Here is a 21,385-nt window from a genome sequence, read left to right on the forward strand (position 1 = left end):
TGTATCTTAGGATGTGACCATGCAGAAAACAAAAAACAAAAATTAGTGTTTATAAAAACTCCAAATGTGAGTAATGGAAGGTGATGTTTGCCTGTTGAAGCTTAGAGGACCAGAAAGCTCTGGTACAGCGGCTGAGATAGGCAGCTGCTTCGACTGCTGTCCGGTACTGAGAATTCCTCCCACAATTAATCGTTCAACGATAAAATTTTATCGATTCATTCGAGTGCAAGCAATTTTTGCTGTGACCTAACTACTCACCTAACAAACAACACGTATCCCGCAAATGGCAGACAATTTTTATAATTCGTAATAATCGAAAACAGTATTTAATATTCATAGCGGAGCGACTAAACTGTAGTTTATGCCGAATTTGTTATTTTAAATTTAAGCATAACACATAAAACTAAAGTGTAAATGCAAAGAACCACTGCTGTCCCAGTTTGATAGTTTGATAGTTTTTTGGTTGTTGTAGTCTGGAGGCTGTTTTGCGTAAATGTATTCATCCAGAATCTCACAGGCCCTTGAAGTTTTCCGCCATTTAGACAACTCATTTTCACACTTGTTCGCTGATCACTTCGCAGCGTGCAAGCACACTGAAAAGCGCATCAGGTGCCCTAGTTCGGGGTACATTCCTGGAGAGACGTGCCCGGGAGTAGCTTCTTGGACATGTACGGCTGGAATTAACAGGTGTACCTGCAGGGACGGGCTGCTTCTTCACAATGATGGCAGCTGCGTTAAACAGAATGACTGCGGTAAGTGAACAATTGGCAGACCTAGGCAGCGCATTCACAGTCACAATTATATGTGCCCTGCGTAGGTACAGCGCGTAACTTGAAAGTGAAACAGCATTGAGGCTGCCGTTGAGCTGTTGAAAGTGATATACCTCGAGTGAACATTCTCTCTACTTTTGTGCCAGTCAGGTTAATAATGAGTTCGTTCTATCATTAATATCTATTTAAAACAGTACGCATGCAGTAAACAAATGGAAACAATCAACTCGCAGCTTTAATGAGCGTGCGACATTTCTTTGTTTCAGGTGAATTTAGTACCCGTAATTAGCAAATACTTGATCTTTATGCCATATAATCATCCCCGTAAATAATGATTTGCCAGGGAGTGAGGTACATAAAACGCTGTCCGTCATTTCTGTAGAGACATATTGGCACCTTTTGTGACATCAGTTTTATTTTCTTGTTGCAAGCGTACTGTGCACCTTGGTGTTACTCCGGCTGCCCCTCCGGTACATGATAAATGATGGTGCGGCGATGTCGCTGCTCCCACTAAGCTTTGTACGAAATTTTGCATTCCTGAAACAAAAAGAAAGAAATACAACGAATAAATTCCAGTTTTTAAAGAGTCTATAAATTTATTTACAAAAACTATAAACGCGCACTGGCAATAGACATACTAATCGTCTCTGCAGCGAAAAAAGGTATAAGCTAGCTTCATTAGCGTCAACATATGGGCGGTCGAAAATAATTCTGCTCTTCTCCACCCTCAATTCAACCCACGCCGGCCCGCAAGAGAAAACGAAGCAAACAACTTGCGACGGTGCCCCTCCAGGCCCCGTCCCGCTCGCCTAACTTGGAAGCGTCCAATGAGCTGACGCGCCCACTGACGTCGTCAGGGAGGCCGGCAGTGTGTTGCCCAAGTCAGCTGCGAGCGGTAGCCAAGATTACTAGCAAATTATTTGCAAATTATCGGCTCCACAAAAGCTTTCAAATCTGACTTGAATATCCACAAAGACCATCTTTATTGCTTGCTTGCATCAGAATTTTGCCCCAAGTAGCATTTCAGGGACCCTTTAATCCTTGGGGACACTATTTATGCGATGGACCAGTTATTTCCAATGAAAATGCAATATGGCGCCCCAAAAGAGATACACTCCTCTTTCATTCACACTATTGGGCATGAGCTTCACCACTTGAGCGGGCGGCGCTAGTGTCGACAAAGGCGAGCAAGTGGTATCACGTTACTCTGCTTACTGCTGCTGAAGTAGGTGCTGGAGCTAATTGTTTATTTCCTTGAGCATATCAATTCTGAAGTTTAGTCTGATTGCTAGTGGGATAGAAAATATACTGGCATCTTCGCCGAGTAGTATACCTATCCCAGAGCAAGGAATATTTGTCCAATAGTGGGAAGGTGCCAAATTTCTTTTCAATAAAAGCATTGATACCCGAAACTAATGGCTTCCGCTGCCACGCACAGCTGTACGCGTTATGGCTCGCCTTAGACAACTTTAGCAGTAATTTCAAATGACCGAGAAAGCAAATAACCATGCATACCATGATCTGCTGACTTAAGGGTCAAGAAAACTACGCGGAAAAACTAACAAACGCCCACCCGAATCTCGAGTGGCAATGATCGCGATCAGTGTGCAAGAAGGAACACACTTCTGAACAGTTGTTTTGAAAGATTTCTTCGCGTCATCCCCATTGTAAAACTCCACTATTCAAGAGTAAGCCGAACTGCACCGCTTCTGCCGGCACTGTGCGAAGTGCCCCGCATCTGTAACCACCTGAGAGCTCCGTTCCTCTAGGAGAGAAATATGGCTACCGAGCAATGTAGTGGTGTAGCGATGCAGTGCGTAATTTTTACCAATATGATTACCGTGATTTATGACCGCTTATTTCTGACTGGATGTGCCACATGTTCACTTTCCTTAAGAAAAGCGACAGCAACGCTGCAGGTGCGCAGCATCGTAGCACTAGTTCAAACTCGCCGGGCTATGCTTCGAGAACTCGCGGACTCTGTGAAGTACGTTCTTGCCGAATAGAGTTGGTTTTAATACCTCGAATAGCCTTCAATAGGACTATATGGAAGTGTATACGAAATAGATAAACGTATTCAGCATTAACATGCAGCTAAAATGCCTAGGAAAGCATCACACAGCAGCAGTCCAACGCACGTTATCCCACTTACTGCGTCATGTGGCGCTGCCAAGGGGTGGCGCCACGATGTGTCCTCGCGCCCAATAATGGGATGCTTTAAGGACACGAAAATGTAACGTCCTTAATAGAGGCTTCGCTTCTAAATACAGCTGCGTATGCGCATCTACAGACAATAAATTGACAATGGGTCGAAAATAGAGTAGAGTGGGGATGACAGAAGAGCCTGCATTCTTTGGAGTAGAGCAGCCCCCACGCTGCAGCAATGCCAATCTATTGCGGACAAATTTTGCAGTGCAGCGCAAAACAGAATGACAAAATGGTTTCCGTGTCTGAATACACAAGTTAGCACTCTTAAACCACTCATAGGGCTAAAGCGCGGGAAGCTGTGGTTTAAGCTTTATATGTGGCGCTATCTGGGAGCCCCCACATCAAATGGCGAAGGATTAACCGCGGCCTCCGATAACAGATTCGGTGCAATGGTGCGCTTGATCTTGGAGGTCATGGATTTGTGGCGCCCTTTGAGAGCTGCCGCTTCAAAAGGCGTATGCTTACCCTACTTAAACTTGATTTTAAGGAGCCAAAGCATCTGCAGCGGTGCCTCAGGGGTTGAGACGTTAAGCTACTGGAGTTCGGACCCGAAGGAGTTTTGTTTCGGGTTTGAACCCAACCGATTGAAATTTTCTGCGATGATTTTTTTTTTTTGTTTTAGGGCGAAAGAACTGCAAGTGGTCATTGTCAGTCCTGTCAAAACGCGTCGTCACTCTCTCTGTTGGCTGGCGAACTCCGAACACCCGTCTAGAAGACACGCATGTTGAAGCTACTTGCCGCACTGAGTGTGATTTCCCCAATAGATCACGTCGTTTTGACCTCCCGAAATAGCCTAGCCAATTAGAGCAATGTATAAATAAGAGCGGACAAGATTCTTGGTCCTTGGTGGGGTCTGGTGAGCGCATGAGTGTTTTGGAATTCCGTCAACATGGAATTGCAGATCGCTTTGTTTTTTTCTGAAAACCATATTCCGTTGGCAAATTGTAAGAATTGTACAGTTTACAACCGTGTTCGACAACCATGGGGTTACCGGGCCGGATCACGCACCTGAAGCGACTACCAGTTACAGCACACTGTGGTTTTGATACCATTTAGGCACTCCCCTCTGATTTTAGGCTGGCAAGAGGAGCTTCTTGCTTGATGGCTGTACATGGCTTCAAATGATTCAATTCTGCTGCCAATTTGAGCACCGAACTTAATGCAATTTGATTGTATACTTGATCTCATTTATGCGATCATTTTCAGGTTAGAGGTAGAGCTTTTTCATCGGGGGGCTGCGTTGTGAATATGATCGCGTCGGCATAGGCGCATCCGTAGGTGTACTGGTCGCCTGCTTAGTGGGCTTGTTTTGCGCGGGAGTTTGGATATTTCGATTAGACAGTTCTTTCTTTCTTAGTGTTTTTCATTTCCTCCTGCAATTAAATCACAGCTGTTCTTAGGTGCCTGCACTGACTTGAATCACGGTGCTGCCACTACGGTGTTGCCATCCCGTCCGTGGCATATTCTCAGGGACATGGCTCGCGGCCGTAAACCTAGCTTTCTTCCCGCATGGTCTGTTTAAATTAACCGAAACCTCGGGTCAAAAACTATACGTGGTTGTTGTTGTTTTTGGATGCTCACGAATGCATTCGATACGTTTCCTTGTGCCTGCGAGATTGTGGGCAATTGAAGTTTAGCTCACTCCTAAATATAACTAATATGCTTTCACTGTACAAAAAACTAAATATCGTGCGTAAAGCGTTTAACAATTTTATTAAAGAGAAATAAGCTGAAAAACAGGCAGGGCAGAAGAAACCATGGGCTACCACCTGTCCAATTAGCGGGTGGCACTTGAAGAAAACTCTTTTTACAAAGGAGAAAGACAGGAAGAACGGACTAAGAACGACTCAGCAAAAAGAAAAGTGACTAGTAATGACTTCGGAAAACAAAACCAGTGAGGCGATTGCGAATAGAAATGGAGTAAGAATTGAATCAGAATCGAGTTAAAATCAGACTTTGATTAGATAAGAATTGAATTCTACCTTTAATAGACTGTTGCGCTAAGGAGAATGGAACAGATTGGAAAGTGCAAGAAAGATGCTCTCGCATTTACTCTGTCCCATTTAAATTGATTGCCTCCTAAAATATTATTTTGGGCACTCACCCTAGGGACTTAACACTGATCGGTTCGTACTCTGTTTCAGCGGGCTTTTCCTTGCCTAAATTGGCCACACTCAGCGCCTGCCCTTGTGCTGCGGTAACAAATATACTTGTTTCATAGCTGGGAACTGTTTGTCTGAAAGGGTAGTTCCTAAAAGTAATTGCCAGAACATAATAAATTATTCATGAAGGAGCCGCTTTCGAAGGCAAACAGACCCTTGCGGCCCACCTGTCCAATTTGAAGTCACGCTTCCTCGAAAAATTGCGAGTACACCTCTGGCAGGTGGTATCTGGTAGATGATAAGGCTAGGCACTCATTGGTCGGTGGTATGTACCATTCAGTGAAAGTGTCACAGCGCTGTAAATGGTTGATAAACGAGGATTGATGCCTATGCAATTTATATAGGCGATAACACAATCAAGTCACGTGCTGAAGAAAAATGACACTCATGTGTATACGTCACTTGAATCACACTCATCTGGCAAAAATGTTAAGCCTTATATTCCCGTTTCGCACAAACTCTTGAGTCCGGAATAGTTTTCAGGATGTCATCAAGCCGCCGCAACCCTAGCGCTATCCGCTCACAGCAGTCAGCGACGCATCATCGTATGAAGATAGGGGACGTAGCGCCAATTGTCGCTTGAAGTTGAACGGTATCGCATCTATCGCGTCATTCGTCGTGCGAAGGGAGATGACATCGTGCCACCGGTCACTTGACGTGCTAATGCGAGCAGTTGGTAATCGGCGGCATAAGATTTTAGAGGAGATTTAAGCTCCGCCTTTAAGGGTTTGACTCGACAGCGTATGCTAACAGTCCACATATGAACAGCACTTCAACAAAGCTGTATGTATACGTGCCTGTGTGGCCTAGGGCTAACGTGAATGTAAGTGTCATGGCAGGCTGATTCTGATATCACGCTCCCATATGAAAGCAGAGGTCATAGCTGGCTGCTCCTGCCAAACGTAATGTGAGGCAACCTTACGTCCAGTTCGTGCTCGGCTTCGTCAGCTTCCAGCTGCCGCCTTCCAGCGCCATGCTTGTGATTTTTTGCTCACAACGTGAATGCTAACGGACGGCCGCCGAGGCCTAATTTTTGTTGAGAACGGACTTTAACGCCATCGCACTAAAACAAGCACGCGGCCGCTGGCCCGTGAGTTACCCTTGCGTGCTTTGAGGTGTGCGTGCATGGATTGTGATGAGAAACAAACCCGTGTATGTCTCATGCTAGTCGTCACATGGAAACCTCGTCGCTTTGAAGCCCAAAGTTCTGAATAGTGTGGTCTTTTGGCGAACAAGAGCAGAGAAATACTAATTTGTACAATAGCAGCACAAACATTTTGCACGCATTACTCGGATTCCGCATATACATATAATACTTCAGGATATCCACGCTTAAGCAATGTTCTGCCGAGTTTTTGACACAAGTTGTCTTTCATCCAGTGCACATGAACAATGAAATCGCTATAAATTTGTAGCAATTTTTCTATCACACTAAAACGTACGAAGCTATGATGAAATCTTGCACAGATTCTATGTATTCCTAGGCAATTAAAATCCTTCCCAGTCTAGGCAACACTGTGAATTGTAAGATACATTTAGTTCTCCTGTCATTATATGCTTCCATGTTATGACAATTTCTTTTTCTCGCTACTTGGTATGAATGTGCATTTTTTATAGCAATAGGTTTACACGCATTTTATTTTGATGAGTGCGAAGGTTTTATTGCCCTATGATGTTGATAACCTACGTCGACTGGTGTCTTATACTTTGGCCCATGAACCGTCGTTCTCAGACCATTAAAAAATAAATGAAAGACTGAAATCGCCGCGAAGCAGTGATGCCTCAGCGCAGTTATTGTTTACTGTGCGCAGTGCTCAAAATACAAGACTGCTGCTGCAGCTTGACTGGCATGGCAACAGCCCGAGAAATGAGAATAGGCGAGCAAATGTTAATTGGATAGTATTGAGACCCCGTGTCGCAAAACACCGATGTCGATGTTGGGGTTGTAAAGCGAAAATAAAAATAAAATAAAGAAACAATGTTTTGCGGAAACCGGTGGAGACGGTTCCTTCACAGTGCGGGGCGAGCACGCAAACTGAAGGACATTTATGAAGGAGATGACATTCAAATTGACTGGTTTCCGCTGGTGACGCGGTAATTACCTTTGTATGCCTTTTAGTTGTGTTTTCTGTTGTTTAGCTCAGCAACAGCTGAGTGCTTTATAAATAGTCTGTGTACATAGCCATTTCTGTACATAACCGCGTTTTATATATACCATGCCTGAAAAAACAAACAAACAAACAAAAAAAAAGCTCCACTGCAGAACCGCGTTGCTTGCTTCCGAATAAAGGTACACCTAACGTTTTCATTTCCTTATGACTGTCAGCTAATGTTTACGCGCGTCATTGGAAAGAAACAATTTACGGAAGTAATGATTAAGCCAGTAGCAAAGAACATTTTCACTTTGCTTGTCTGCGATGCGACGCTCACTGGAAAATTCCTTCGATCGTACGGCGCTGCCGCAACAGATAGCGCGAGCCGCCGCCCGATTCAAAGCCTTATACGTCCATCCATCGTCTCCAAAACATTGGAGTTTAAGGACACCGGTAAAAAGAGAGACTACATAAATAACCAAAGGTAGGCCAACAATTGGTGGTTAAAATCAAGGCACGAGTAAAACTTCACCCTGGACTAAATACAAAAAAAGGAGTGCTGTGTCATGAGAGGTATTTGTTGTGAGGCTCAAGAGCATAAGACGATGCGAATGGGGCCCGATAACGGTACCGCTTAGAACTCTTAATGACGAAGTTTAACTGTCCTCCAATTTTTATTTCAAAATATCTGAATATTCTGGCAAATAATTTTTCAGTTCAGTTCAGTTCAGGCGTTCAGTCGTGTCCGACTCTTCGTGACCCTATGGACCATGTCACGCCACGCTTTCCGGTCTCTCACTATCTTCTTAACATCACATAGCTTCATCTGCAATGCCTCGAGAATGCCATCTAACCATCGCGTTCGCTGCCTACCCCTTCTCCGGCGACCCTCAACCTTTCCCAACATCAAATCTTTCTCCAGCGACTCCTCTCTTCTCATCAGATGACCAAAGTAGCTGAGCTTTAACTTTAGAATTTGACCCTCCAATGAGCAGTCAGGGTTTATGGTCGACAATATCGACTGATTTGATCTTCTGGCAGTCCAAGGAACTCTTAAGAGTCTTCGCCAGCACCACAATTCAAACGCTTCAATTCTTCGGCGGTCAGCCTTTTTCACAGTCCAACTCTCGCATCCATACATCACAACTGGAAAGACCATAGCACGGGTGATACGATCTTGGTTGACAGACTAATGTCTCTGCTCTTTACTAGGCGGTCAAGGCTAACCATTGCTCTCTTTCCCAGAAGCAGGCGTCTCCTAATTTCATGGCTGCAGTCTCCTTCCGAGGTAATCTTGGCGCCCAAGAACAGAAAATCTGTCACAGCTTCCACTTCTTGTCCATTGATGCTCCAGGACTTGATAGGGCAAGACGCCATGATCTTCGTCTTTTTAATGTTCAGTTTAAGCCCAAACTTCTCACTCTCTTCTTGTACGCGCATCAGAAGTCTCTTGAGTTCCACTTCACTTTCTGCCATTAAAGTGGTATCATCCGCATATCTAAGGTTGTTGATACGTTTTCCAGCAATCTTCACTCCAGCTGAAGACTCGTCCAGACCGGCCTTCCTCATGATGCACTCTGCATATAGGTTAAATAGGCAGGGCGACAGTATGCAGCCTTGCCTCACCCCTTTCTCATTCGGAAACCAATCAGTAAGACCATGACCAGTTCTGACTGTGGCCTCTTGCCCTTCATAAAGGTTCCTGAGGAGACAGATGAGGTGAATTGGAACTCCCATCTCTTGGAGAGCTTGCCACAATCTGCTGTGATCTACGCAGTCAAACGCTTTCGCATAATCAATAAAGCAGAAGTAAATAGGTTTCTGGAACTCTCTTGCTTTTTCCATGATCCAGCGAAGGTTGGCAATTTGGTCTCTAGTTCCTCTGCCCTTGCGAAACCCAGCTTGCACGTCCGGAAGCTCCCGATCCACATACTGCTGCAGCCTACCTTGCAGGATTTTTAACATCACCTTGCTAGCATGCGAAATAAGCGCGATCGTGCGGTAGTTGGAACAATCTTTGGCACTGCCTTTCTTTGGAATGGGGATGTAAACTGACCTCCTCCAATCCTGTGGCCACTGCAGGGTTGTCCAAATCTTTTGACATAATGTATGCAGTGTGTTAACAGCGTCGTGGTTGAGGTTTTGAAGCAACTCAGCTGGAATACCATCAATTCCGCTAGCTTTGTTCTTAGCAAGGCTGGCTAAGGCCCATTCAACTTCACTCTTCAGGATGCCCGGCTCGAGATCAGTAATCACAATCGTCCTATGTTGGGCTTGCACATCCGGGTCCTTCTTGTACAGTTCTTCTGTGTATTCCTGCCACCTCTTCTTTATCTCTGAGGCTTCAGTGAGGTCCTTGCCTCGTTTGTCCTTTATCACGCCCAGCTTAGCACAGAAGCTTCCTTTGATATCTTTGATTGTCTTATACAGAGCTCTTGTGTTCCTTAATTGGCTGTTGTCCTCAACTGCTTGACACTGTATGTTCAGGAAGGCATTCTTATCTCTCCTTGCTATTTTCTGAAAATCCGCATTGAGAACCTTGTATCTTTCTCTTTCCCCCATACCTTTTGCCATTCTCCTTTCCTCAGCTATTTGCAAAGCCTCTTCAGATAACCAGTTTGCTTTTTTGCATTTCTTTTGCTTTGGAACTACCTTAGTAGCAACTTCTTGTATTATATCACGAACATCAGTCCACATCTCTTCGGGCTCTTTGTCTTCTAGATCTAATTCTTGAAATCGATTCCTCACTTCCACAGCATATTCTAATGGAATCTGATCCAGATCATACCTGAAAGGCCTTCTAGTTTTCTGCGTTTTCCTCAATCGAAGCTTAATTTTGGCAACAAGAAGCTGATGATCGGTGCCACAATCGGCCCCAGGCCTTGTTTTTACTGCTTGTATAGCACTTCTCCATCTCTGCCGGCAAATAATATAATCGATCTGATTCCTGTACAGACCGTCCGGTGAAATCCATGTGTACAGGCGCCTCTTGTGCTGTTGAAAATGAGTATTCGCTATGGTCAGGTTGTTTTCTTGACAGAACTCTACTAGCCTCTGCCCAGCTTCATTTGGCTCACCAAGACCGAACTTGCCTGTAATTCCGGATATTTCTTCACTCCCGACCTTAGCATTCCAGTCTCCTATGAGAAAAACGACGTCTGATGATGGGGTGCGGTCTAAAAGGCATTATAGGTCCACATAAAATCTCTCAACGTCAGCTTCTTCAGCAGCAGTGGTCGGTGCATAGACTTGGATAACTGTTATGTTGAAAGGGTGACCTTGGATCCGAAGTGAAATCATTCGGTCGTTTTTGGGGTTGTACCCTAGCACTGCTTTGCCCATTCTTCTGTTTACTATGAGAGCGACCCCATTCCTTCTCTTGGATTCGTGGCCACAATAAAAGACATAATGGTCGCCGGAGTTAAATTCTCCCATTCCGGTCCACTTGAGCTCGCTGATACCCAAGATATCAATGTTCAATCTGTCCATTTCTCGCTTGACGATATCCAGTTTACCTTGCGTCATAGATCTTACATTCCATGTTGCTATGTGATATATCTCCTTGCAACATCGGACTTTCCGGTCGCTTCCCGACACATCCACAACTGAGCGTCCTTTTGGCTTTAGCCCAGCCGCTTCATTCGTCCTGGAGCTACTAGGAATCGCCCTTTGTTCATCCCCAGTAACATGTGGGACGCCTTCCAACCTGGGGGGCTCATCTTCCGGCGCCATATCGATAATGGTATTGTGACTGGCCATAGGGTTTTCTTGGCAGGAAATACTGGAGTGGGTTGCCAGAGGGGAGATAAACGGCAGTCGTGGTAACTTAATTATGGCAATATGCCACGCGATCGGCAGTATCTGAAACGGCAGCCTACCAGTTTCTGGGTTCCTATATGAAGTGTATGAGTGTTTACAGTGTGATTTGAAGGCAGCATTCACGGTTGCATTTCACCGCGCGCTAGACTATATAAACAAAAGGCATTGTTTGCTTGAAATCGGCTACGTTTCGATCCTTTGGCTTAGGTCCGGATCCTACAGAAAATCTTCGACCTAAGAAGGTTCGAACAAGCAATGTAGGCGCAATGAATAATACGTCAGTGACGTACGAAGCTGCGAAAAAGGTAAGCCCACGAAATCCCATGCCACAATACGATTTTCTGTTTGTAAGCGCAAGTAATGCCCTAATGATATGTAACGTATGTAAGTAAGGGTATGACGTTATTCCATTCTGACCCTTTTTAAGATTCAACTTTTCACTATTAAGATATCAGCCCTCAAATATGGCTGCTCTGCTCCCGACTAATAGAAACTCTTTTTGAATACACCTGGTAACCCGCATATATTTGTGTAATTTCTGTAATGGCTGCACTATTATTTCGAGATGCAGAGCAGCATTATACAATGCGTATTTTTCATGCAAATGAACTCAGATTATTTGCAGCCGATTTTAGAGCATTAGCTGTACTCCGTTCATTTGCGATATTCTAACCCCTAGTACCTCATGCGTTCGGCAGATGGCGCCACGTATTCATGCGTCGTACTTCTTTTTTTATCTCGCGCTGTGCAGCAACCATCGTCGCTTTCATCGTTCCATCTCCGCCGCTCGTTCATTTAACCCACATAAATACGCCATACATGTACGCCATCTAGCTGCATGCAAATTAGTGAGTAGTGACAGTATTGCTAAATCGGTTTACGCCGACATGCCAAGCAACACGTCGCGACAACTTTTCTAAATGAGTTTACGTCAGCTTGCAAACCAGCAAGTCGTAACATCAGCTGAAATATCCCTTAGCTTCGTTAAACAGCATCGAACTGAATTAGTTAGATGACATCTATATGTTAGAAGTAGCCCTGCCCTGGTCAACCCTTCATTAAGGCAACACGCTAAATTTTCGGGTGATAGGAATTGGCTAGAACAACTTACAAATAAGCAGCTGGTTGTGCAGATGTCATATAATAAAAAGTTTAATACCTGGAGACTTATGCTCTACTTTCTAAACGAGGGGACGGATGAAACACAACACACGAAACAAGCGTTAACTTACAGCTGTTTCATTCTTATCTGAAAGAAGTACATGCTGGCGGTGTAAAACAGGCTGCAAACTATTATTACACTGGACTGAAATTGCAGGCAAGCAAAAAGAAAGAATTGAAAGTGAAATCATAGAAGCCTTTTTAATTGAGTCAGCCGAAAAAGAAACGCGTGATGGTGCACCGTCTCGGGCTCTCACAAAGGAAAAGCTAAAAATATGCTTGAAGAACAGGGATCACAATTAGCGAAACAAACAAACAGCGATTATGTCGCAGTTTGTTTTAGACTTCACGTGACTCTGGCTTAATTTGGACGTCATAGCTATCACTCGGCTTTTGAAGCAGAAACCAGGAGAGGTGAGGAAAAGGAGAATGATTAATTACTGTTATTTAGAGGCAAAACCACCTTAGTGATTTACGTGCGCTAATGTCATACGTATTGTTAGAAACAAAACAAAATATTCATGAGTGTAGTCCTTTAGAGCTCTCATATATACAATATGTGATATTAGCGTCTTAGTGTGCTTAAGTTGCTTTAAATAAACCCCGAGACATTATTTCGACTCGGGACTATAACTCTCTATCTAAATTTCATTTTACAATGCATACTGGCATTCAAAGACAAACTTTATACTCACTGTGAAAGGAAATCCAATCGACTAAATTTATGCAATGTAATTTGGAACTCCTTCTTATGCAGTTCATCGAAAACGACGATAAAATTGTCCTGCTGTGGGTTTCATTGTTCTTGAGAGACATCTCTAAAATCAGATGGATGCAGTCTACATTCGTAAGCACCACCAGCGGTGGAGTGATGCGTAGAATTATGTACTTATATCCAGTAGCATACAGGTGAGTAAAACTCATGCATAAACACTGATAAATCACTACTGTTATGTTGATTTTCACGGGTCGCTCCTGAGAAAGCTTTTTATGCTCCTTGATGACAATTTCGAATTCCAGTGGTCGATCAAGATAGATCACGCACATTCCGATGGTCGTTTGGAGCAATTCGGGGTCCTCCAACTCGATCTGCCGACCACAGTCGAATCTCAGTGGACGTTCTAGCGGCGATGTCGTCACTTCCGGAGTTTGCGGATATTTTTGGTGGTTTGTAGCGGTTTCAGCAATATTGACAGATGACACTGTGCATCGGCATTTTTTTGCGCGCTTGTATTGAAGTGCACCCATCGAAAAACGTCTACAGCGTTAAAAGCGCGCGAAAGGAAATGGAAGACAGCCGCACACCCGCCTATTTAGCAATCGTGACATATTACAGCGCTACGATGCGACTTCCGCTTCCAGAATCAGCTCAGCATTACTTCTGCCGGACCCTTTGTATGTTCCGCTGGTCAATGATGGCTGATTTGCTCTGTTTAAGTAAATATTGATCTGTTTCGATTCGGGCGTTCAGCTCCAATCTACCAGTGGAAATTGCCATTATTCTACTGGAAGGAGAAAGCAAAGGTTTTGCTCTTCACCAAATTTAAAGCTGGTTTGGTTGTTTAAATCTGAAGTATGGACAGTTGTCTGGTCTTCCGGACACAGATACATGACGTGTTAGCACAACCCAATTCGCGTTTGTGAACAAACAGCAGTTTTTTTTTTGCGCTGGGTTTTAAACAAAAAAAAATAATTACACTGCAAATATAATGGATAATTTCGCGTAAGAAGTGCTGCGACGGGAGCATATATGATTGTAGGAAATTTACAGCTTAAAGAGGCTATTACTCATTGCAGTGTACACTATTTAAAAGAGGATAATGAATACATTTTTTTTTGTTACTGAAGCGCCTAGCATTAAACAGGTTTTCGGAGTTTGTTGGCGAATTTGTTAGTGTTCCTGGAACGCTTTTTTCTCTTGATAGAGAGATTTAGCTTACCGTGATCCGCGATGCGCCACCATGACCCTCTAACGCGCGTGGGCGCGGCACAGAAGCTGATTGGTCCCGACGCGGCAGGTCTATGGGCCGACATCAAGTATGCGGCGGCATCTATCGGCGTCAAGGGGATCTGGGCATGCGCAGTGGAACGCGCGGTGGCGGATCACGGTAGCGGATCGCGGATCACGATAAGCTAAATCTCTCTGATGACACGTGAAGTTGCGGTGTCAAAATTCAAACAAAAATGCACAACAGCTAGAAAATCATGTCTTCGTGGTCAGTTTTCTTAACATGTAATATTACCTGGTCTTGACACTCAAATATACCACATAAGTTTCCTGATTCAATGAGCAGACGAACACATACGTGATATTATATTACAGATAGTTATCATCAAAGTAAAAGCGCTCTGAGATATGGCAACATAATATTTCGTTGATATGCCCTGTCGTGTACAATGAGTTTGTTGTCAGAAGCAGAGTTTATAGTTTGGCAAATGTGAATCCGCTGTGCAGACAATGAAAAAGCATGTGTGGGTGAATAACAGCTGCAGATGTTGTGGAGAAGAAGCAGATTTATTACCGTAAACTTAGCGGTTTATTTAAAACTTAAACTTTTAAACTTAGGTAAACTTAGCGGGCTTAAACTGAACGTTAAAAAGACGAAGATCATGGCGCCTTGCCCTATCAAGTCCTGGATCATCAATGGACAAGAAGTGGAAGCTGTGACAGATTTTCTGTTCTTGGGCGCCAAGATTACCTCGGAAGGAGACTGCAGCCATGAAATTAGGAGACGCCTGCTTCTGGGAAAGAGAGCAATGGTTAGCCTTGACCGCCTAGTAAAGAGCAGAGACATTAGTCTACCAACCAAGATCCGTATAACCCGTGCTATGGTCTTTCCAGTTGTGATGTACGGATGCGAGAGTTGGACTGTGAAAAAGGCTGACCGCCGAAGAATTGACGCGTTTGAATTGTGGTGCTGGCGAAGACTCTTAAGAGTTCCTTGGACTGCCAGAAGATCAAATCAGTCGATATTGTCGACCATAAACCCTGACTGCTCATTGGAGGGTCAAATTCTAAAGTTAAAGCTCAGCTACTTTGGTCATCTGATGAGAAGAGAGGAGTCGCTGGAGAAAGATTTGATGCTGGGAAAGGTTGAGGGTCGCCGGAGAAGGGGTAGGCAGCGAACGCGATGGTTAGATGGCATTCTCGAGGCATTGCAGATGAAGCTATGTGATGTTAAGAAGATAGTGAGAGACCGGAAAGCGTGGCGTGACATGGTCCATAGGGTCACGAAGAGTCGGACACGACTGAACACCTGAACTGAACTGAAGCGGTTTATTATTCATGCTGACATTTTTAGAGTGAACCTGAGATTTCACGATCGATGCATTTAACGCAAACGTATATTCGGCATTGTGAATAACGAAGGCTGAGAGCTTTCTTCTGATCCCGTACATAAAAAGCGATGAGAGCACAGTGACATCAAGATGGTATTGTGGGCACGAGTTTGAACTCAGTTGAGAACTGTGAAAGCACTTCTTTTTTCTTTCAGCAACGGCGCCCAAGCTTGGTTCGAACGGTACGTGAGTTACTTTTCCTCTTCTGCCCTTCAGGTCGCACATGTGCAGCTGACAATACAGCCTGTACTGGTTCCTTTGTCGTTCTTTTCTGATGGTTTACTGGTTTGATGGTGAGATTGAGACACGTTTACTCCATGAAGTAAATTTTAATTAAAGCAACAATATGCCTACTCACTCTAAATAATGCAGCAGGAGTAACTCGTAACTATAGAAAAGTAGCTATAGATTTTTTATCAACCCTTCTTGTGCAATAGTGCCGTGATTAATGAGGGTAAATATATCTTCGAAGCAGTTGGCAGAGAAGATTGACTCTAAAACTTTAGCGGTCGATTTGGCATTATCATTGTCGCTGCTCTGAAGGCCCACTGCTGCCAGCCCTTCGTGAACGTAAATGCTTGCTTTTCCGCACAAGATTGACAGTCTGGGTTAAATTCTCATGGCAGCTTTGAACTGCTATCATTCACGCGAGAAGGGTAAAATTCATTCATGCTCTGGCCTCAAACATGGGTGGTTCTATGGTCAAAGAATGCAAATTCAGAATGGTTAAAAAACAACAACGTGTAGCCAGGTTTATCTTTATGTACCTAAAGCACTAAGAGAGTAAACTGCCTGTACTTATCCGCGGAGCAGAAGCGAGAAGTCTAGCGAATACGGTTGAGCTAAAACTTATCAAGGGCAGCAAATCTGTATGGAACAGAAAACGGTAGGTGTAACGTTACGCGACACGAAAAGAGCAGAGTGGATAAGGGAACAGACCTCAGTTATGAACATCGTTCAACAAAAATAAGAAGAAATAAATGAATTAGTGGTCGGAGCTAATAATGTGCAGGGGAATGCGGTAGCATCTGGGCCCCATTTCCTCGGGAGTTTTGTGTTGAAGGATTCAACCAATGACATTTGAACGTGTCTATTGTCTAATCGGTTCAGGTGCCCCGCGTCTGCGATTTGCTCAGGAGGCTCATCGTTGCGTTTTTTTGGTTGTAGAGGGCGGGCGGAAGGGGAGGTCGAAGCACTCTTGTGTTCTAGCTTTTTGAATGATTGCATGATGGATGAAATCAGATGAGGATGAAAGTAGCCGAAGCACAACACGAGCAGCTGGCAGTTTACCTCACGAGAACTCGGCCGATGGCCGAGTGATTTAAAGCAGCGAGAAGCAGAACTGGTCTTTTTTCGCCACTACTGTTGATTTATACTCGAAGTCATAACCATATTAACAGTAATATTTGAACAGACTGTAAACTACTGTAAATAGTAGCAGAAGAAATAGAAGCAGGTAGAATCGAGTCGTCAGCTGGGCATAATCGAAGATACATGATTCAGCGCTCGAATATCAGTATAGGTTCTCGCAAAGTAACGAAACTGGTGGGATAAAGTGCAAAAAAAGTTCAAAGTGCGAGAAATGGCCGCTCCGTTAGAGGCGAGTGGTGGAATACGCCAATAAAACTCTCAGCAACACCGAACTCTATAGGGGTGCTAGCGTTTGTATACCTCTAAACGAACATTCTTGCACTTTCAGGAATCATACAGTAAGGATTGTTCTACAAATAGGAGCCGGTGATCAAGCAATGGTTCGACTGGACGGTGTTGGTAAGGATAGCGCATTCTGCTGCCGGAAACTTTTGGAGCTGAAAAGCAAGCACTTAAGTCCAAGGCTTCCGCCTGATTTTTGCCGACAGCATATAATTTTCGAAGACAGGACACATATTTGGACGTGTGGACATCGTATTTCCCGTCCCTGACTTCTCTTTAGCAGATGTACTTTGCCATCTGTAGTAAAGAAAAATAAGGAAAACTTTTCAGAGCATTATTTCGACAAAAAGATGTCCACGACACCATGACTGTGTCAGGTTTACTATCGAGCCCGTTGGGCTTACAAAAAAAGTGGTCTGTAAAAGCATTCGGCAAAAAAGTGGAAAATGTGACGAAACCATTTTTTGTGCAGAGTTCAGGATGGTTAGCATCCGTCTTCAAGTCACGTCGGCGGCTACGTCGCGGTATAAATTCGAACCGATGACATATATACCTCCAATTATCGGCCGTTGATTGGAAGTGAAGGTGTCCCTTGAAAAAGTGAGACAGGTACTGGGTGTTATCTTCGCCCAAATCTACGCCAAATTAACACGTATTACACTTTTCCAAACTCGATTCCAATCCTTCATTGCCAAAAAAGCGCGGAAAGAAAAGGTGACGTTAAAGGCGCAGTCTATCCTTAAGTCGAACCTTAATTAAGCGACTTCATAATTTTTTCTATTACCAGGAGGGATTCCAGGCGCACTACGGGACGTATATACTGTTCTGCACGCTGATGCAGACAGCATTATATTAGGAGATTATGCAGAACCACATGGTAAGAACAAACTCATGAAATGAATTTTGTGGTGCACGTCAGTGAACACACAATGATTTTCACGAGTATCGTCGGCCCTGGCCACGGTTTCTTTTGTTGAAATATAAAGAAAAACTAATTCTTGTGCAAAGATAGATGCAGAGGTAAAGTATGTGCGTTTGGAATGTTTTTTGCTTTCGAAAAGGTGGCATCTATAGCGGTTTTTATATTGATGTAAATTTCACCTGCGTACTTAGTTCTGGTCTTCTTGCGAAAATAGTTTTGTTAAAACCAACTTGTTGTCGTGGAAATGGCCTTTTAATACAAGGTAGTTTAATTCACAATTTTTACTTGCTGAAAATGTAAGGCTGCAATGAAGAAGTTTACACATTTACTAGCTGCAATGGGAAAGAAGAGGTTTTGAAGTGAGTATCTTGGATTTGCATTTCTTCATTGCATTCATTTCTTTCGTTTTGGGCTTTGAGACGGAATGAATTCCGAAAGGAAGGAGCTTAACAAGGGCATTTTCTTCATGTGAATTTTGTAGCCCAACCATTATAAAATGCATAATTACAGGTGCAAACACAATTTTATTAGAATTTGCAACATAATGCTTATGAAGCTTTTAAAAAAGTGCATCTTGAAAAATGCGCCATAGGAAGTATAATACGCAAAATATAGCCTTCAGATAGACATGATTGTTCCAAATTTGGTCAAACTGCTGTCAAATTTTAAAGGGAATTTTAATACTGGTGTAATGCCTCAAGCGCCACATGTCTCAGATATGGTGAATTCATACTATTGTCCGGTGCGTGACAGTGCAAGGATGCAGAGGAAGGACACGCACGCGTGCACAATGTCGAGTTCTACCCAAAAGAATAATTTTATATACACTAGAAAATGAGCGACTTACAAAGAACTTTTATATGCCTCGGGCCCTTACTGTGCGGGTAAAGCCCAGTAGAGCCAAATTTTCGTCTCCTGAAAGCAGTTTTGAAGCGAAAGCCTAGGTAGTTAGTTAGAAAGGCTAGGTAGTTAGAGCTGTCGGGTATATACGTTTTTCACCTTGAGAGAGATTTAGAGGCCTAACTTCTGTGTTAAGCCTGATGATCGCCATGTGGCTTTCGGGCATAGTCACGTAGGCTACCAAGCGTTCCGTGACTACTGTCAAGGTCAAGGTTACGTGACCTTGTGGTCGCCATGCGACTCTGGAGCCGTCATGTAGGCCACCAAGAGGCCCGTGACCACTGTCAAATGGAAGGTCACGTGAGGTGCCGTCGGATATGCACGAAGTTCACCTTGAGGTAGATTTAAAAGTCAAACTTCTGTTAAACTTTTTGGGGCATAGTCACGTAGGCCGCGACGTGGACCGTGACCACTGTCAAGGTGAAGGTTACATGACCTTGTGGTCGCCACATGACTTTAGGCCATAGCCACGTAGGCCACCAAATGGTCCGTGACCACTGTCAAGGTCACGTGAGGTGCCGTCGATTATGCACGGTTTTCAGCTTGAGAGAGATTTTGAGGTCAAAATTCTTTGTTAAGCCTGGTGGTCGTCATGTGACTTTGCGGCAGTCACGTAGGCCACCAAGTGGCCCGTGACTACTGACAAGGTCAAGGTAACGCTAGGTGACGTCACAGTGACGTGGAAGTAGAGGGCGCTATAGAGGCGATACGTGTATAAAGAGGAGCTTCCGGTCTCCAGCCTAGGTTACAACACTGCGCGAAATGGAGGAGGACGAGCACCCTGCTGCAGCAGCGCGTCGGAACGCGAAGAAGGCACGTCGGAATGAGGTCCTGTAAAGGCGGCGTGCCGAAGAGACAGATGAAGAACGGGCTTCACATTTGGGGAAACGCACAATGTGCCTAATTCAAGCTAGGCAATGAGCGCAGCCATAAAGATTTAGCTTCCCCCCAGGATTAACCAAAGTTAACCACCAGCTAATGTTTTTCAGATCGAGTTAACCCTGACGTCTTTCAGGAAGTGAGCATTTAAGTAGCCGTACTTTGCCAGTGCACGGTTTGTTCTTCTCCTCGAGAGGAGCGTTTACAATTAGATGTTCCTCATAATTAAATCCTCTTGAATGATTGTTATTTGTAACCTTCCTCAGCCAGTTCGAAGATATTAACCTTTTACAAGCTAGAGTACAGAGCATATGCACCAGCCGGATATCTTAGCACCGTTTAACGTAGCGCTGCACATCGTGAGAGAATGGAATTTAACCACGGTTGGTGGAGGGTGGTCGGTTGTAGCAGTAGCATAACAGGCTTATTTCATCATTATGTGGAGCAAATTATTTTGTGGTTCATGTTTTACGGCCAGGCTTCAAGAAGAGATTGGCGAAATCAGTGGTTGGAGGCCTTAGCGGTAGGTTCTATCAAATTTTCGCTCATATTTACACAGTTAAGAGGGCAGTGTGATCGAGGTGTGTTCAGTAATTCTTTCCGCATGTGTGGTAGATGAATGCGACTACATACAATGAACAGCGTGAGAGACTGGTATTTGACCACGGGGGTGTCGGTTGTGGCGATTACATAACAGGCTTAGTGCATCTTCATGTGCAGCAGATTGTTTCCCTGATTATTTTTTAACAATGCTTCACATCTGATAGTGCGTCTGGCAGGAAAGGTTAGCTAATGCCATGATGGTTTCATTGTTCCTTCTGGTATTTCAACCATTGTTATTTGCGATTTATTTGGGTGTTCTTTTACATATTCTGGTAGTTCTCGACTGCATGATAATGAGTTTGCGAGATAACGGAGAAAATGTTTGGAAGCCCCTTTATTTTTTCAGCTGAAGAAGCATTCCTTGACGTTTTCCTGCTCTCTTCATGCCTCTTCTTATTTGCAGCACAACCTCTGTGTACCTTCTGGGCGCGCAAAGAGGCTGTTGAAAACGTTGAGGACAGAATTTCGTTTAAGACGTGCGCAGGACGTAAAGTTCGTGTTTTCGGACGAGACAAAGAACTCTGCGAAAAATACTGGGCAAGACCTGGAAGAACCGGTTGATGGCGACAAGATATGGAACCGTTGTTAGTATCGAGGCTAACACTCATTATTCCGAGGTCATTCTTTGCCAGTGAATAAAATATCACACTTAAACAGTTTCGTATTCATAATTGAAGTCTTCGAACAGAATGTTCTTTTACCACCACCAAAATAGTTAAAAAGAATGCACATACGAAAGGAAGAGAAGGACACATAGGAAGGACGAGAAAAGGCACAAACGGAATGACGCGAAAGAGACAGGACGTGCTAGCCCATGCGTTGCCGCTTTCTTGTCCTTCCGTGTTTTTTATTGCTGGAAATTTATCTTTTATTGCA

At 44.0% G+C, this 21,385-nt stretch overlaps 1 protein-coding gene and 1 long non-coding RNA gene across 2 annotated transcripts in view; both read left to right on the top strand.

Annotated features, from left to right (window-relative positions):
* LOC146175511 (uncharacterized) overlaps positions 1-748 on the top strand; it is a 12,544-nt gene extending 11,796 nt beyond the window's left edge. The window contains exon 3 of the long non-coding RNA XR_014701142.1: positions 582-748. This is a non-coding gene — a long non-coding RNA (uncharacterized LOC146175511). The remainder of the gene's footprint in view (positions 1-581) is intronic.
* A 10,516-nt stretch (positions 749-11,264) lies between these two features.
* On the top strand, positions 11,265-21,152 carry LOC146175512 (uncharacterized). Its single transcript, XM_084580787.1, has 6 exons — positions 11,265-11,357; positions 12,971-13,122; positions 15,708-15,734; positions 17,252-17,322; positions 17,993-18,082; positions 20,913-21,152. The coding sequence occupies exons 1-6, from the start codon at positions 11,319-11,321 to the stop codon at positions 21,068-21,070; spliced, it is 537 nt and encodes a 178-aa protein (XP_084436913.1). The 5' UTR covers positions 11,265-11,318; the 3' UTR covers positions 21,071-21,152.
* The last annotated feature ends 233 nt before the right edge of the window (positions 21,153-21,385 follow it).

This window comes from Amblyomma maculatum, chromosome 10 (genome assembly GCF_055883805.1).
Source record: "Amblyomma maculatum isolate TAMU_Amacu chromosome 10, ASM5588380v1, whole genome shotgun sequence".
NCBI classification, from domain to species: Eukaryota; Metazoa; Arthropoda; class Arachnida; order Ixodida; family Ixodidae; genus Amblyomma; species Amblyomma maculatum.

Bases quoted from the DNA above. Each gene is read 5' to 3' on its own strand.
- LOC146175512 (XM_084580787.1), top strand. From the start codon at position 11,319: ATGAATAATACGTCAGTGACGTACGAAGCTGCGAAAAAG. The intron at 15,735-17,251 runs GTACGTGAGTTA...TTGCACTTTCAG, and splicing joins GCCCAAGCTTGGTTCGAACG to GAATCATACAGTAAGGATTG. The intron at 17,323-17,992 runs GTAAGGATAGCG...TTCTATTACCAG, and splicing joins GGTTCGACTGGACGGTGTTG to GAGGGATTCCAGGCGCACTA.